The sequence below is a fragment of the Pagrus pagrus genome, assembly GCF_965226575.1.
Source record: "Pagrus pagrus genome assembly, chromosome: 16".
NCBI lineage: Eukaryota > Metazoa > Chordata > Actinopteri > Spariformes > Sparidae > Pagrus > Pagrus pagrus.
Genome location: NC_140200.1, coordinates 14,393,591 through 14,412,461, shown reverse-complemented (window position 1 = coordinate 14,412,461; position 18,871 = coordinate 14,393,591). Strand labels below are relative to the sequence as shown.

Here is an 18,871-nt window from a genome sequence, read left to right as displayed (position 1 = left end):
AGTAGAGGGAAGAAAGTATCTTAAAATGGGAATACTCAAGAAAAGTACAAATAACAAAAAATTGCACATTTCCTTATTTTAAGCAAATTATTTAGTAACCTCTTATTGTGAAACCCAAGACCTACAACCGGAAGCAGTGGTCCTTTAACGTCCGGTTTAAGTGTGTTGTATTCACCGCCTGTACAATGAAATGCTAACAGCTCTCGTGTGCTGTCAAGCCTTCTATCCAGTAAAAAAAACTAAACCATCATGTCGCTTTCAACTGCACGTTCATTCTTGTCAGAGGCTTGTTATGGCGAACAAGAACTGGACGCTAACTCCGCTCTCATGGAGCTGGACAAAGGTGCGCTAGCTAGCTTGCTAACAAATTAGCATACTGCTCATCGGTTGTAGTACGAATGATTGTGTATGCCTTGTCCATGTGTCGGATTTGCTACATTTGACTGATTATATGAGACGTGCCTGCTTTGTTGTGACCAGTGAAAACGCTTTGATTCCAGGGTTGAGGTCGGGGAAGCTGGGGGAGCAGTGTGAGGCTGTGGTGCTCTTCCCCAAGCTGTTTCAGAAGTACCCTTTTCCCATCCTCATCAACTCTGCATTTCTCAAGCTGGCAGACATCTTCAGACTTGGGTATGGGTGCTTTATGACTTGTTACTAGGACTTTGGATCAGCCAGTTGACCGGATGTTAATGGTATCTAAATGCTGATGATTGTTAATATCTGGCAAACTCAAAGTTGTCCAATCACTGGTTAAACCTAGTCAAAGTAATGTAATCTTCACACCCCACCAATGAATCCTAACCTGATTTTAGACACGCCTCTCAATAATATTCATTATATTTCAACAGCAACACTAACCACAACCTCTAAAATAAGATTGGATGCCTCTCCTAAACAGCTTTATCTAAAACTGAACATTATAACCTTTATAAAGGAAGAATTTATTGCAGGACTTATGTATTTTACTACATAACTTTTAACAAGGTGTACCTAATACACTGATAACTAGGGTTGCAGCAATGTACTGTTTTCACCGTATACAATGGTATGAAAGATGAACATTATCCTGCTGTGTAATTTTGCTGTCTACGGTATTGAATTCTACCATAAATAGTGTTATTAAATGTATATTTATTCCAAAGTTATATATAGTTTGATGCCTGTTTAGACATAATGTTTTGTGAAATTATGATAAAGCCTTCGTTCAACCCGAAAAAAACACCCTTCTTTTTACATTCCTTTAATAATTTTAGTCAGATAATAATAATAGTAATAATTAAAATAATAATAATTATTTTATAACACTCTTGCAATTAATACTACTGCAGCCTTACCCTACATTTCAAGTAAAACTCAGACAACAGCTGGTAACAGCTGCTTGTTTTTCTGTATCTCATGTAATTTATAATTGGAATAGTTTTTCAGCAGTTTATCAATATGAGGACATTTTGTCCTCTGTCAACTTGTCATGAGCAGTATTTTAAATATTCAATTAAATAAAAGATGGGATCACAGGAGGTGTACAAGATCTTGCAATGCTTGATTTTAACTGTTGTGTTTTCAAGGATAGGACATTGCATTCGTTTGAATGTAATCATTGAAAAATACTTGCTTTTCAGCATAATTTGGTGTCTCATCTACAAAATCACTAATGTAAGGCAAAATCTTGTGATAGATAGATAGATAGATAGATAGATAGATAGATAGAAAGAAAACTTTATTAATCCCCAAGGGGAAATTAGGTTACCATAGCAGCTGGTACATTCAAGTACAAATACATTACAGATATAGAAACAATAAGAGCAATAAAATACTATACAATATACAAAAGAACAATAAAGTACTGTATACAAAATACAAAAAACAATATATTTGAAGTTAATGGATCCTTTCATCGTTTGTTTGTTCACTCCTGATGTAAAATTTAGCAAGAATCGAATAATTATGATCGAAATATACAGTCAAAGTTAATAAGTAAACAACTTTGCAGTTGTATCGATCATTAAAATTTAGATGCGATTGTGAAAGCTTTGAGAGCCTGGAAATATTTGCTTTAGGCACCTTGAAAGTGCTTGACTTTACACTTTCAATGCTGGAAGAACCCTGAGCTGTCTGAATTGTGTCATTGGTGAAACCGTGGCACAGACCTCTTTGATTTATAAAATCTTGTCTGTCTGATTTCAGGAACAACTTCCTGCGTCTCTGCGTGCTGAAAGTAACTCAACAGAGTGAGAAACATCTCGAAAAGATCCTCAACGTGGACGAATTTGTCAAAAGGGTGTTTTCAGTCATACATAGCAATGACCCTGTGGCCAGAGCCATCACTCTGAGGTAACGATGTGACTGTATTTTTTTAGAATGAAGAGACCAGCTTATATGACTGTGTGTACTTTTCCAGTTACAGTATCTGAGCGTTAAAACAAACAATGTCCCTGTTGTTCCTTCTATTCAGGATGCTCGGTAGTTTGGCCTCCATCATCCCGGAGAGGAAGAATGCCCACCACAGTATTCGCCAAAGTCTGGATTCTCATGACAATGTAGAAGTGGAGGCGGCCATATTTGCTGCTGCAAGCTTCTCTGCACAGTCAAAGTAAGGAAAACGGCTGTTTCACCTGAGCTTTAGTGGATAAATATGGAACGATGTTCTGGATAACACAAAATTTATATGTTTTGTGTGTTTTCTGATTTTCAGAGACTTTGCAGCTGGGATTTGTAACAAAGTCAGTGAAATGATTCAAGGTAAAACAAAACAAAATTCTACCTCTTCTGACAACCTTTTTTCAAGCTTTGAATATTTGGTACATTTTCGAAATAATCCAAATTTTTTTATAAAAACAAATCAAGGTCTGAAACCGGATTATTCATTGTGAATGTTTCCACAGAGGCTGTAGTTAAAACAACATTTCAAATAAGCCATGAAACAAGTGAGCAGTAAAGGTCCTATTTGCAATAATAGTTGATTTTTGACGAGTTGGGAAGCCCAGAGCATCAAAAATGACGCTCTGGGCTTCCCAACTCGTCAAAAACTGAAGCTTTGGGATTGTAGGACAGGCCATCCCAAAGCAAGATGTGCACATAGGCCATTTGAAAATCAAAATGAAACTTGTAACTCTGGAATAATTGTGCATTCAAAACCCATCAAATACCAACTGCATATTTTCCACAATCTACGAATCATTTTAATTCCTCATTATGCAGGTAAAGCTTTCTCTTCAGTAGATATTCTCTCCTCAATCTGTGCCTCAAACTCAGGTTTAGACACTCCAGTGGAGCTGAAGCTGAAGTTGATCCCCATGCTGCAGCACATGCATCATGATGCTAGTTTGGCCTCGAGCAGCCGGGAGCTCCTGCAGCATCTGGTCAGCTCTTACCCCTCTACCCCCATGGTCATCGTCACCCTGCACACCTTCACCCAGCTGGCTGCTTCCTCCCTCGTCGATATCCCAAAGCAGGTAGGCCCATAACTAGAGGTATGAATCTTCACCGGCCTCAGACTACAACATTCTACTTTTTTTCATCACCAGTATCCGTGTGACCCACCTCAGTATATAAACATTACATAAACAAAACAGAAGTCCTTCTGCAGTGAATTACACAAGTGCTGTAAATTACAAAAATAGTGTTTTCACATAGCAGCTCTAAGATGGAGCATTTCCTGAATGTGGTTAATATCTTGAACACAACTGCTGCTCACACCTCTCAGAGTTGAACAGCAAAGTTTACAGCGCTTCCTTAATTCATTGGCTGATTAGCTGGACTGGCTGTAACACTTGTTCTTTATGTTTGCTGACGTTGGCTTCAGGCGAAAACGACTTATGCGGTTAGTAGTTGTGAGGCAGAATTTGCACACAGTGCATCTGCTTGTCCGGTTTTGCTGCGACAGCCAGTCCTGCTCGCTTTAATGCCTGCGGAAATGTAAACACAAAGTTATTTACTAGTCTGCGCTACTTGTCAAGTGAGTTTAATTGATATAGCCCAAAATCACAAATTACATTGCTTTTGGGAACTTAGCAATCTGTACAGTGTACAACTGTCCTTAGACCTGCGATTCCAGTAAGGAAAAACTCCCCAGAGGGAGGGATCCCTCTCCCAGAACAGACAGACAAGCAATAGATGTCACGTGTATAGAACAGACCAACGAAATCTAAATAAACCGATTTCAATGACAAAATATCTGATTCCAGTAGATTCTAAAATATATGTGACAAGTGTGGATCCAGGAGGACAAGTGAGCAGGTGGAGGTGTCCACGACCTCCTCTCTACAATGATGACCTGGAAGAGGACTGGCCACACAAGATATTTACCGAAAAAAATATCAGAATGTTTACCGATTTTGATAACAAAAGTACAGATATAAGAAGATTGTAAACATAAGCCTGAGTGTTGCATGAAAACTGTTTCGACAACACTTACTGCAAGGTAGAAAATACCAAAGATATTCTGCACTCTGGGAAACAAACTTGCAACAGCAAAAATGAACAAAATGATTCGTCAGTCTGTCCGGTCAGAGCAGAGTATGTAAGTTCATGCTCAGAGCAACATGACATGACAGATCTGTGAGAGACTGCATCCTTCTTTGTATCTGTATGTGTAAGACAGACCTACTGTAGTTTTTTGTTATTGTTAAGATTTGCACTGTACCTTTTTAAAAAAATCTCAATGATTGATTATTTTCCTATCTGTACAGCTGCAGCTCCTCCTTCAGTACTTGAAAGATGACCCAAGAAAAGCTGTGAAGAGACTTGCAATTAATGACCTAAAGCTCCTGGCTAAAAAGGCTCCTCACCTTTGGATCAGAGAAAACACTCAGGTAGTTTCAAATGCTGACGGTTGTACTGTAAGATTGTCCTCTTGTTCATTCAAATCTAATGATGTTCATCTCTGCAGACCCTGTGTGAGTGCGCCTTGACCAGCCCATACAACAGTTTGAAGCTTGGGATGTTGGCTGTCCTCTCCACCCTCTCTGGAACAATTGCAATCAAGCAGTATTTTAGTAATATCACAGGTGTGTTCACTTCACAATATGAATTTCTTTAAGTATTTAAGAATTTCCATTGCTGTTACTTGCATTGTGAAGAAGGGAGCGACCGTGAGCTGATTTGTATTCCTCTCCGACGTTCTCCTCAGGTGGCTCCTCGGTTCCCCCCCGGCTCACTGACCTGGTTAAATTGGCGCAAGAATGCTGTTACCACAGCAACCTGGCAGTGGCGGCTCATGGGGTCATAGTGCTCTCCAACATCGCCATTTCCTGTCCAGAAAAAGGTTAGTTACAGCAAGTAATGGCCTCGGACTCTAGGGACTCTTCAAATGCCAATTGTTCATCAATCCATTGATCTCACATTAAGCCCCACTGATCTTTGCTCTGTGTGTGCCAAGGCTAAGTGTCGCTGTGTATTTCTCCTCAGATATAGTACAGTTGGAGCAGGACACGGTTTTGGGAGTGGAGTCCCTTCTGATGCTTTGCAGTCAGGACAGCAGCTCCAGTGCACAGGCCACACTCAAAGTAAGACAACATTATAACCACATGGCTTAGGGCTTGGATTGAGGAATATATATAATTCAATTTCAACAATTTTTTGGTACCAGTGCAAATATGTCAGTAGTAGAGGTGTGCCATATCATAATGATAACAGTTGTGCAAGTACAAGTGCAAGAACTGTAACATCAAAAGGGCTTAAAACATCAGGCCTATTTAATCGAATCAAACAGAAGGAGCGAGTTGAGAAGCTCAACATCTGTTGTCAGTTGTAATCTGATATAATTTTAGGGCCTTATTGCCAAACCCTCGTTTGTAGCACATAGTATAGAAAACTATAAACGTCCATTAGCCGGCAGCTTACTTTAAGTCAAACATGCAACTCTACTGCTATCCACCCCCAGGAACTGTACGGCATTGTGATTATTTATCAGGGCGTGGTTAACCATCAACCAACCCTCATCTACATGATGACTTCTTCCCTTTTTGTGTCAACCCTAGACGGCCCTCACCTCATTAGTCAAACTGCTGAAAAGCCGACCCCATCTCAGCCAGTCGGCTGTGGAGTTCCTGCTCGGCCAGCTCCACTTATCCTGTGACTCCTCTCGTGTTCTCATGTGCCACGCTCTGGCAGCCATCGCCACCCACCTGCCAGTGTTGGGCGACGGCATGTTGGGAGATCTGGTGGATCTCTACAGAGTGGCCAGTCACTCCTCCACTGACAAGCAGCAGGAGCTTCTGGTGAGAGATGAGACCTCAGCTAAACTAAAGCTCTCACATATGTAGCTTGAGTTAGAGGCTCACAAGAGCATATACATTACATTTAGACAGTAGTTGTTTTATATCTATGTTCTAAGGGAAAATCAATGTTAGAATAGCTGACACTGCATTCAGTTTAAAAATACTTTTTTTCTATCCATGTTTTATTGCCCTTGCATTTCTCTGAATTTGGATTTTAACAATCTGCAGGTTTCCTTGGCAACAGTGATTTTTGTTGCTAGCCAGTCGTCTCTCTCAGCTGAGGTGAAGACTGTCATCAAACAGCAGCTGGAGAACGTCGCTAATGGCTGGACGGTGTACCGCATCGCACGACAGGCCTCACGCATGGTAATCTCCTCTGATTCTACGTGACCAGGACATAAGATACTTTTGATTGCATGTTGGTGGGTGTGTGGGCTGATATGAAGTTGTCTTCTATGTTTCTATGTTTAATTCTGGTATTTTTAAACCCTATATTTACATATTTTTGGGCCCTAAATGACTCATAGATACAAGAAGTTTTTGAATTGGTCCATTACAACGCTGTAGGCAATGACTGCGACGTAATCCTTTGGGCTAACTGCACAATGCAAAGTATGTCCACTAAAAGTGTTTTTTTTTGTCACTGATGAGCTCAGATTGATATTCTGAGTGTCCCACATCATTATGGAAAGGATCTCCAAAGACATCAAACCTTTTGTTAAAGAGTTCCCTTTTTGTTGAACTAGCAACAAGAGATACAGCACTCTCCTCAAAGCCACCTGACTCCATTGACAAAAACATAACTTTTACCTCGCAGAACATGGGAGTTGCTGTCTACTTCTGCCTCTGTTGGTTGGTTTGTTTGGGTTATTGTGTGTCTATTGTTTTAACATGCTATTCAAGAATTGACAACTAATGTGTTTAAAAAAGAAAATAACACAACCTAACTAACCGAATGAGGCAGCGGTAGACCAGCAACTCCTGTGTTCTGCCAAGTAAAATTAGTGTTTTTGTCAATGGAGTCTGGTGGCATTGAATAGAACGACTTAACGGCTTAACAAAAGTGTCTTCCTCTTTTACAAACGTGTCTGTTGGTGTAGGGATCCTTTCCATAATGACGTCAGACACTTACTAACAATCTGAGCCTGCCAGTGGAAAAACAAGCACTTCAGCAACTCCTGTGCTCTACAAGGTAAAATGAGTGTTTTTGTCAATGGAGTCTGGTGGTATTGAAAAGAAACTATTTAACGGCTGTTTCTGGTTAAACCAAAAGTATGTTAATCTTTTACAGAAAGGTCTATCGGTGTAGGGATCGTTTCTGTAATGCTGTCAAACACTTCTAACAATCTGAGCCTTGGCAAAAACAAGCAGTTCGAATGGACCTACTTTGACTTTGCACCAAAGGATTACATTGCACCCACTGCTGCCAACAGAGGATATCTATCAGACCAATTCCAAAACTTTTTCTACCTATTGGTCATTTACACCTGAAATATGTCAAACGTTGCCCAGTTTAAAATTATCTGAATTACCCTTCAGCTGTACTCTGTAGTCTGTTTCACTTCTATTTGATCCACAAAGATTAAAATAAAGGCCCATGCTCTAAAATAGCTTAGCCCTTAAGTCTGTCGCAGAGCTGGTAAAGGTGAACCGAGGCAGCAGCATCTATTTGTTTGATTTAAAAACTGTCACATGAACTGAAGAAGCCTAATCAATGAGCGACGGCACGTCCTCAAGAATCTAAAGCAGGTCCAGTTGACCTTGATGGAGTCCTTCTGGACGTGTCACAATGATGAAATGTTATCATTAATCTGCAGGGCTGCCATGAGTTCTCAAGCGAGCTGTACCAGAGTCTGCGGACCCGTGTTGCATCAGAGCACTTCTACTTCTGGCTGAACAGCCTGAAAGAGTTTTCCCAGGCAGAGCAGTGCTTGAGTCATGTGGAGGATGGAGACTACAGTGGGGCCATGAGCGCCATCGCAGATGCCCTGCGCTCCTACCAAAAGGGCATCGCATCCCTCACGGTCAGTTCACTGTCAGGCGTCTGCATGTCAAAAATCATTAATAAGATTCCTCCTCCTTCAACAATGACAGATGGATGCTTAGAGCTGCTGATGCTCAGTCTGGAAAGTGTTGCTATTGAAGCTGCTTTTGTAGCATCTCAGACTGTTAATGGAGTAACTCACCTAATACCTGACTGTATCTTATTACCTGTGTTGCTCTTTAAGCAATAATGTTAATGTGCTGTTATCTGATTTATCCTCTCTCTCCAGGCCGCCAGCACACCATTGAGCCCGCTTACATTCCAATGCGAGTTCATTAAGCTTCGGATCGACACCCTGCAAGCCTTGTCGCAGCTCATCTGTACCTGCAACAGCCTAAAGACCAGCCCTCCTCCTGCCATCGCCACCACCATCGCCCTCACCTCGGGCAATGACCTGCAGCGGTGCGGCCGCATTGCCATGCAGGTAAAACACTGAAAGTCTCACAGTTAGAGCAGGTCTGTGCCGGCCTGCCTGCAGGGAATTGGTCTTTTTCTTTCAAGGCTTCAGGTTCAGGGTGTCTGAATGTTTTAAATACAATTTTATAAATGTTAGATCTTAAAAGTCATTAAATAGTCTTAAGTTTGACTTTGTGAGATCTTAATTACCACAAACATGAACCAATTTCATGAATCCATCTTTTAACTTCTTTCTGTCATAATGAGTCATGCACTTCTGCGTGAAAGTCTACATTTCTGATGTTACAGATCTCAAAATCGACACCTAACCTAATAGTCTTTTTACATTTATACTTTGTACTTGCACTTAGCTGTTGGCAAATTGTAGATGAACCTAACTCATCCTAATACCCATGATGACACATTAAAGCTACCTCACACATCTGTACCATACTTGCCAACACTCTTGATTTTCATGAAAGTCTCCTGATGTGCTCCTGATAAGTAGTTTCTCTCGTTGATCTCCCAATTTCATCAAATGAGAGTGTCTCAGTCTCTTTTGGGATGTGGGTCGTGGTACCTGGCAACCCAAAACAGAGGTAGTTGTGGGCGTACGAGCCATCATGCCTGCCTGATGTGTGTCACTCGTTCCTGCACTCGCTCCAGTCCTCCGTTCTGCTCAGTTTGCAGAATGGACTCGGCGTGAGACTTTTCCCTTTATTGACATTTGCCTCCTGTTTCATTTCCTCATCCTCCATTCCACTGTTGTCCTCAATCATTTTATCCTTTCCTTTTTTTTAATTATTTCTTTGTGATGTAAAACTTTAGATGGTAACTTTCGATCACTTTTTGTTTTACGTTTTTACAGTTTATTTATTTTACTGTGAGCTATGGCATACCCCAGAAATCTCCCTCTTTAACTGTCAAGTCACTGTTGTTGTACTTTTTTTCAGATGAAGGTGTGCATGGATGAGTTCAGAAGTCTCGCAGCTCGCTACTCTGATCTACACCAGTCGTCGTTTGACGCTGATTACGCCACCCTTCGCAATGTGGAGCTGTATCCTTACACGTGCCTCAGTCACATCCCACTTGGTCTTCTCTTTCGGCCTTTTTTCTCTTCTGTCATGTCTTTCTCCTCTAATGTCAGTCATTTGTCCTTTTTTTGTGAACAAGTTTTTCTTTTTAATGACAGTTGGATACAGAGCAACAGAAGGAGAGAGACAATCACTCTCATATGAGTAGCAGCAGTATGCATGTCCAATAGAAGACATCACAGTAACAGAAAGGAAGAATAGTAAAATGAAAAAACAACCTACAAACCCAATCTGCTTTGTTTTTGTCACTTTTATTAATTTTGAAAAAGCAGATAAAGGAAACAGCATATAACAATTCAATATCAGCCCAGATGTCTGTACAAGATTTTACAAATATTTAAATAGAATTAAAGAGGAAAGAAGAAAATGGAGGGACTATCTGTTGACTAGTGAGATGAGGGGATAGAGGACAAACAGTGTAGTTCAAGCTGTCTCACGTGGACTGCTTATGCCTCAAAAATCTATGAAAGGTATGTATGTTTCAAACAATGTCCATTATGACTTCAGATGTTTTGTTATTTGTCTTTAACTGTCTGCTCAGACAACAACAGAGCTGTCTGCTCGTCTCACATGTAATTGAAGCGCTTATACTGGACCCACAGGCAACCAGGTGAGAGCCGTTATGGAAGGTGGAACAATGGGATTTGTATGTATTTGTTTGGTGCTTCGGGAGAAAGATTAAATTAAATTAATACTAGATTTAATCTTGTGTGATTCCTGAACTTTTGAGAAGAATGCAGCGGAGTATAATGACTTGTACTTTTTATTTATCTGCTTGGTTTGACATTTGAGAAAACGTAGGTTGTCTGTGGCAGTAAAGTATGAGGAACAATGTCAACTTAGATTAAATGCATCATATTGAGTTTGTCAAGGAATGTAATCACGCTTAACTATATTATAATGTAGCTTTTTTGTAAGATGCACTTTTGACATAGATGACACCTTAATGAATATAAATGCAGCTTATTTAATTTAATAAAAAGGTTCCTCGCTGTACCCTGTACTAGAGTGTTTTTTATTGAGGGTGTTTTACAATAACACACATCCCCAGAAGGCATTCTCCTGGCAGACGTTTGACTGTAACAGATTGTCTCTCTCTCTCTCTGTAATCTAGTTTTCAGGAGTACGGCACCTTGGGGTCAGTCCAGACAGAGAGCGAATATGAGCGACGGATGATGTCGGTCTTCAGTCGGGTGTTGGAGGAAGTGGAGGGCCTCGCCAAGAAGCACCCTCCTGTCTCATGTCTGGTGAGATTCATAGAGAACACCTTGTGATAACAGCGTCTGCTAAATTACTTGTGCTACAGTTTAGCTTGAATGTGTCCAGATTAGCCAGCGACTGCTGCTACATGCCTTTTTCAATTATTTTCTTTACTTTGTTTTAGATGTTTTCTAAACTCATACCTGTATGTGCATCTTAACGACAACTAACGATTATTGTCACCATTAATCAATTGAGCATTTTGTCTAGAATATTTTTTTATTATTGTGATAAATGCATCACAATTTCCCAAAGTGCCCAAAGTGACGTCTTCAAAATGCTGTTCAGTCACTCTATCATGAATAACAAAGGAAAGCGGCAAATCCTGACATTTAAGAAGCTGAAACTGGCAAATGTTTGACATTTTTGCTTGAAAAATGGTTGAAACAATTAACCTTCAAAGACGTAGAAAAATGTTCTGGGCACCTGACCCCCTATTCTAGCAGTCGGCATCAAGTGCCAATACGTCATTTGATCCAGGAGAACCTTACCTTTCAGTCTGGTTCACTTAAAGTCCTAATTTAACATGTGCTTTGTCTGAGAATTGATTAATTTACCAGGGTCAAAATGGGGTGTTTGTTTTTAACTATAGATTCAGACGAACCTCAGGAAGTTTATTTTTTTATTTTAAAATATGCTTGGTTATTTAAGACTTCCATATGAGTTTTTGTCTATACCTGACCTTTCCTAAGCAAGTCACAGACATTTATTATAATATCATCCCAGTAAGTATGTTAAGATGCAAATAGTTTATATATTTATGATTAAAAACATAATTAATAAGCAATATATAGATGTAAAAAAAAATAGCAATGGCAAATAGCTCAGGCTGAGCAGTTAAAATCACTGCAACAAAAGAAATGAGGGCAGAGACACACAAAACCAACAAAGAAGTAACACCAAATAAAAGGTAATAAATAATATGGAGCAGGTTCTCTAATGTAGAGATCACAAACATTAAGGGGAGAGCGTTTGGCTGCCACAGCTTAAAAAGCTCGGTCACCTTGGATTTTACAGCTGGTTTGAGGGACAGCCAGTAATTTTTATTCAGATGATCTTGCTGTTTTTAAGTGGAAAAATAGGTGTAATCATATTTGTATGACGTCCATGAGGTGTCCAAAAAAAGCTCAGAAAGTAGATAAAAAGGTTATGAAATCATAACAGAGGACATTGAAGCAAAAGTGACTTTTTTCAGAGCAGAACAGTCCATTCAACATGAACAACTTAAGTAGCTTGGCTACAACTATGAAGAAACTGCGTGGGTTTCCTTTGTGAATCAGTGCTGCAGAACGTGATGGTGTAATCACAATTGCTGTGGAGCCCATGAATGCTCAAACAAGACATGCATGATGCCACGAATAGGCTGAGAAACTCCACTTGACATGAGTTTTTAAAGCATATGGACAGAATTAGCCAGTATGAGATGGCCTGACGGACATGATTCTTGAGGATAACTTAAAATACATGTATTTCTTAATAACACTAATGTGGTAGAAGTCAATATCATAGATTAGCAAATGTACATGATGTGATAATCGTCATTTTTCATACCATGGAAAACAACAAAAATTGGAAGTGAGCAACAGAAAATGATTTCAATTATAACAATTTTTGTTTTGTTTGCTGTAATTGTTTTGCAGCATACAGGTTGTCTCTGTGACGCTGTCATAGCTTTGCTCAAGGTCCCGCTGTCTTTCCAGAGGTATTTCTTCCAAAAGCTCCAGTCGACAAGCATTAAGGTACAGTGAATCATTTTAAAACCACTTAAGTTGATGATCATAGTGACATACATTACATTTGCAGCTACGTGCGACATTCCTTCTTTAGCTCTAAGGCTGACTCGGTTATGTCTTGTATTTGTCCAGCTTGCCCTCTCTCCTTCCCCACGAACGCCAAGTGAACCGATCCCAGTGCAGAACAGTCAGCAGCTGACTCTGAAGGTGGAGGGGGTGGTGCAGCATGGTTCGACTCCGGGACTCTTCAGGAAGATTCAGTCGGTCTGCCTCAATGTCACCTCAGTTCTCCAGAGCAAGACAGGACCCGACTTCAAGGTATACACACTGTTTTTATCCACAGATCACGTTGGTTCTTTAATTTGTGGCTGTGTTGCTGCTCAGTTGATTCTTACACTTCCATATTTGTTTTTTTAGGTTCCTCTCGACACTAAAACCAATGAGATCGAGCAGCGGGTCGAACCCCACAACGACTATTTCAGCACCCAGTTCTTGCTGAATTTCTCCATCCTGGGCACTCACACCGTCACCGTGGAGGCCTCCGTGGTGGACGAGAGTGGCATCGAGTGGAAGACGGGACCCAAGACGACAGTGTCTGTCAAGTCCCTGGAGGATCCTTACTCCCAGCAGCTCCGCCATCAGCTGCAGCAGCAGCAGGCTGGAGCTCAGCCTGCTCCTCAGAGGAGTGCCTATGCCCGCTTCTAGATGCTTTAACAGTTTTAGCTTGTGTACTTTGACCTGAAACTGAATATGTAAATATTTTCTCTGTGATTAAAAAGCCAGATTTAATTTTGATGCTGCCTTTGAGTGTAATCCTTCCAAAATGATGTTGATCAGGTGTAAAGGACACAAGATCAGTGTGCACATTATTGGCCTTCAGTGTAACCCTTAGGTAATGATTTTCAGCATGGAGGTCGCCCAGAAGAAAAATCCCTGCCCCTACTCTTAATCTAATAGTATTTCACGCCTGCTTTAATCTCAAGGGCCATTCAGTGTTGAACGTCCTTGGATTTACTGTCATCTACTACTTAAGGTGTAATGACATAAAGGGCCATCAGGGGGCAGACTATAGTCATTAACTGGACATCATTGTCTGTAAAGCACTAACATCCCTCTGATGTCTATTCCACACTTGTCTGATTCACAATGTTAAATTTAGACTTTTAATTCCTACACTTTAATATTTAAAAGCACCATACTGAACAACAATATTGTGCTTTACATGTTATTTCCCCCAACATTTATGACACTAGCTCTAAATCATCTGAACCTGCTTTAACAATGATGCCAAAAATACAAAAGTAACAAAATACATTGATTGAAACGATGAACTCACGCACCCACACTGATGATGCCATCAGAAAACAGCTTCCTGCCGGGAACGAGTCCAGATGATTTCAGAATTAGTCACAGCGACATTAGAAAATCAGTTTCTTGTTAATAGATAGTGTAACCATCAGCACTTGACATCAGAGAGCCTGCGCACTTAATGGCTGGAATCTGGCGTCAGGTGAACTCAAGAGCGTCAAGTGAGAGAGAGGAACGACACAGCTTCCGTACCTGGGTTTCAAAATAAAGGGTAAATGGTTTACTGTACGTTTGTAACATCCTTTTAAACCCTTTTGAAATCTTACTTAACATTAGAATAGGTAAAATCAAATTCAGAGGATGCTTTTCTTCATTTTAATTATTAGTCAACATCCTGGGGTTTTCAGAAGAAAAGCATCAAGCATGTCTTGCTATGAAATTATTCTTTTCATCGTGGACTTGCCTGTTCTGCAGATTAGTACATTGGTTTTATTTCTCGTTTTCCACTTTGCACACATATTTAAGCTGAGTGTATATTAACTTTCCTTCTTCTTGTCCTCTGACAACATGCATTGCTGTACTTTCCATTGCTGGATTGGGGCATCAAGTTAGCAGTGTATCAGTCCGTCTCCCTGTAAATATGTACAAAAAATATCTAATAATAATAATTTGGGATATTTTCACTAACGTTCAATATTAACTAAAGTAGGTCTGCATGATGAATGAAATCATATTGATTATTTCTGACAGATTTGTGTGTATGATCCACAATTAGTGGAATAAAAGATCATTTATGCACAACAAAAAACTTGAATTCATGATGAAGTGACATTTGTTGGGGTGTGTACCTAACAAACATGGTTTCTTACATCTGGAGAACCAGATGTGTCAGGCACGGCATCTCTGCAGCACTACAGTGCTTAATAGCAAAGCTATTTTGCCACTTATCCCACCTAAATTAAATTACTTAAACTAAATTTGTGTGGTGAAGGACCAATGGCATTTTTTTGTCATTGCAGCAATGTTACTATGTTTACATACATTTTGAGGTCGCACCCAAATCTTCAAGACATTCAACACTGAAAAGCAAGATTTCTTTTGTTGTTGTTGCTGAATACAAATTCTGAGAAGAAATTGAATCAAAGAAATTAAAAATAATAACACAATGAAAACATCTTCTCAATAACAATGTTTTATTTGTTTACTATACACATAATACTGAACATAAATATACAAGAGTGTTTTTTTTTTGCTCATTTATAGGAGGTAAAGCATCAAGTTTTAAAAGTCCTATCTTTACAATCGAGCCTTGCCACCTACCTTTATTGTGAAGGTAAAGAGGGCGCACTTCCGCTCTTGCTCCCTTTATCTTGTGTGTATGTTGACGCGCCGTGAATCCGGGTCTGGAGAGAGATAACGGGTCCTGGCAACATACAAACGAAAAATCGCCGTTCATTGTACTTGATGTACATATGTCGCTTACAGTTTGTGCACCGTTTGGCTAACTAGCGGCGTTGATCCAAGGCCCGGCCCGCATCGCCTCTCGTCCGTATTCGCTAGTAGGAGCTGAGCAGCTAGCTAACTTGACGATGATGATGATGATGATGATGCATCAGTGGAATTATCCCGGTGTCTCTGACTGAGATGGAGCCAGCGACACTCAAGTGGAGTTGCCTGCTAGCTAGCTAGCGAGCTAACGGTGCCCGCTGGGATTTACCGTGCCCGAGCAGCTCTGGATAACGTTAGCTAGCTAAATGGGTGCAACTGCAGTTTTACCGCGCGGGGTTTGTTGTAACGTTATCAGACATTTCCACGACTGTCCCCAGATTTGATAGAGACTGGCCATGTTAACTAGCAAAAAATGCTAACTTAACCGTTTAGGTTAGCTACACGTGACACAATTTATCTCGCTCCAACAATTAGCTACATCTCTGGCCGTCCTTGGATGCTTCAGCGACATTAACTGGGTGAGTAACGTGAGGCACCAGACTTTTACTGAAACACAGGGTCGGACTATGTTCTGGATGAAGCAGACGGGTATTGCGCTTTGCACCAGACATCCAGCGTCCGAGTTAACGTTTGCCATTGTCTCACAAAATACTGGAGGCTCATTAGCTTCCTCTGTTATTACTGCGAGTGTGTTTTCTATACAATGTTATAACCCCCCGGGTTGTCATACCTGACACAAATCTAAACATCTGTCCCCGTTATGCTAACTCAGCCAACTGCTAGCTAGCGTGTCTTGAAGTGCTCGACCACGACCCGTGCGACTGGTCCTTTTATGGTCCTGTCTTTGCATGTATTACTGTTCAGGCTAGGCAGCTAGCTAGCATGATGTCACGAATAACAAACCACAGGTCCGAATAAATCCTCTTGCACAATAACGAGAAGATAACGTCCACTACGCCCGTGTTGCGTTTAAATACCGTGAAACAGCCTCACCCTCGACCGGCTAGCGGCGGGCTCGCTCCTGTGTTTCCGGGGTGGATGCTTTAACATTCGGGTGTTATTTGTGGATTCGGTGTCCTGCCCTGAGCACATCTGTTTGTTTGGAGTAAGGATAATGTTGTGTGTGTACACATGACTCGACTTGTCATTTGTCAAACGAGCCGAGATGCTAACTGCTGCTGTGTCTCTGTTGCAGACGGTGTGTATCAGGATGGCACAGCTCTTGGACGGGGCCGGCAAACTGGGCTGGGTTCTGCTCAAGTCTGTGCTCCGTTTTGTGTTTATGTTCCTCAACAACTGTGTAGCCATCCCATCCTACTGCTTATACCTAATACTGCTGCAGCCGCTCAGAATATGGGACAGCTCCACTTTCTGGCACATTGAAGGAGTCATGTTCAAATGGTTGCTGGCCATGGTGTCTTCATGGGGCTGGATTGCAGGCTATACAGGTAAGATTGTTTATGACTCCTACACATTGCCATTAGTCCATGTGCTGACTTGCACGCAGAGATGTATCTGCTCAGGTTTAAAGCCTTACTGAGTGTTGGGGTAAGCATGCACAAGATTGCTCCAAAACCAGTTTGTGCTTCATTTATTTACCTTAGACGTGGCTGTGTTTGAAAAGCCCAGGAGGTTGTTTAACAACACTAACTGCTGTTTTCAAGGTATTCCCAAAATCCTCCAAGACTCTTCTAACCGTCTGGATGAAAAATGTTGTGTTCGCTGCACGATAAAACAGTTGCAACCCTGTTTTCCCAATCCAAACACAGATGCAGCATGTACTCTACATTCATTCAGGAGTGGTGGACCACCACAGTAAGAACAATAACCGCAACAGGTAGATACAACGGAAAATTGAACTTCAACAACAACCCACAAACGAGCATTAGGACTCACGTATAGAAGTAGTCATTTAAGCAAGATCAAGTCACCAAATATGAACAGTATTAGTGCTGAACTAGAACTGAAACTGAGACCAACAATGTGAAACAAATGTCAGAATTTACTCTCGGACACCACTGCTACAAAACAATGACAGGTTAAATTTGATATATAGATCTTATTTTGTTTTGTTTTATATTTTCATACAAAATTATCCCCTTTATATTGTTATATAAGAATATTTTTCATCCAGATGGTTAAAACAGTTTCTGAGGACTTTGGAAACTATGCCCTCTATCACCAAATGTTTCCTCCCAAGTTTAAAATGCAGCCGTAACAGGTGATTGCATTTGAATATGTCACCTTGTGCTCTTACATTTCAGTGATGGGACATTTTTCCCATTTCATACAACGACTTGAAAAAATTGCTGGCAGATTAATTCACAATGAAAATCATTGTTATTTGTACATTGAAGACACAGGAATTATTTTTGGGAACATTCATACAGAGACAATACAACAAACATTCCTTACTGACGCACACATTTTAGAAGAACAGCAGGATGTCGTGAGTGTTTGTTGGTTCCTCTCAGCTGGCTGGTTGAATATGTTGAAGTGGTTCAGGCAGTCAGCGGTGTTTGGTTGCACAAAGCAGCAAGCGAAATGCTTACAAAATGCTTACAAACTGCTTAAGTGGTGAACATGGGGCGCAACACGGCGTACTGATTAATAATGCAGCGCTTTCAGCCTATAGAACACCTGGTCTTGCATTGAGCAATATTTGTTACACTGTGACTGACAGAGTTTGAAATGTACATACCATTCGGCTGTGTCATGCAAACGGTGACTACATTTTAAATCGGATATAGCATACACTACACTTTTTATAGTAACTGTATACACTTGTATGTCACCTGTGTATTAGGCTTCATTCAAACAGCAGGTTAAATGGTCCAATGTTTTTCTCTCTCTCTCTCTGCATGTGAGAGGTCTGTTTTTATTTCAGCGTGACCTTGTGACCTTAGTCTGAACAGTCACATGAGAATTTACGCTTTTGCAGCCACAGTTTTAAGAAACAGTGAAGTATCACACTGCATAATCACTGTGAATGTCATTTAAAGTAACAAAAACTCATGTGAAGTATATGAAAATGAAGATGGCTGAATGGGGTCACAGGATAATGCTAGTGCAAAAGTTAAGAGCCTTAAAATGAACTTTAAAGAAGCCACAATAGATGATGTGTCATTTAACAAGGAGTTGCACAATAATACCATGCATGATGGCACGCCATGCGCAGTCACTTTGGTGTGTCCTGCATTTTATTTGTTTTCTTCTGCACAAGCGTGTCAAGTGTTAAATCTTTGGTGTTGTTTGGTACACGCAGGTCACCTCAGAACAATGACTTGTGTGGACTGCTGTCATGTATTGGCCCCATTACAAAACCACTGTGTGAACAGTCTGACAAAAAAAAAAGAGATCCGAGCAGTA

At 40.6% G+C, this 18,871-nt stretch overlaps 2 protein-coding genes across 2 annotated transcripts in view; both read left to right on the top strand.

Moving 5' to 3' along the window:
* Positions 1–153: 153 nt before the first annotated feature.
* On the top strand, positions 154–13,540 carry ints7 (integrator complex subunit 7). Its single transcript, XM_084376879.1, has 20 exons — positions 154–343; positions 501–630; positions 2,185–2,331; positions 2,453–2,590; positions 2,693–2,739; positions 3,253–3,452; positions 4,689–4,811; positions 4,889–5,006; positions 5,129–5,263; positions 5,407–5,504; positions 5,979–6,218; positions 6,447–6,584; positions 8,036–8,242; positions 8,492–8,686; positions 9,612–9,715; positions 10,294–10,362; positions 10,867–10,999; positions 12,653–12,751; positions 12,878–13,063; positions 13,163–13,540. The coding sequence occupies exons 1-20, from the start codon at positions 250–252 to the stop codon at positions 13,448–13,450; spliced, it is 2,889 nt and encodes a 962-aa protein (XP_084233005.1). The 5' UTR covers positions 154–249; the 3' UTR covers positions 13,451–13,540.
* Positions 13,541–15,403: 1,863 nt separating this feature from the next.
* The window catches only part of lpgat1 (lysophosphatidylglycerol acyltransferase 1), a 53,011-nt gene continuing 49,543 nt past the window's right edge, over positions 15,404–18,871 (top strand). Inside the window, exons 1-2 of the mRNA XM_084376881.1 lie at positions 15,404–16,020; positions 16,698–16,950. Coding sequence (XP_084233007.1) covers positions 16,713–16,950 — 238 coding nt within the window. The 5' untranslated portion in view covers positions 15,404–16,020; positions 16,698–16,712. The remainder of the gene's footprint in view (positions 16,021–16,697; positions 16,951–18,871) is intronic.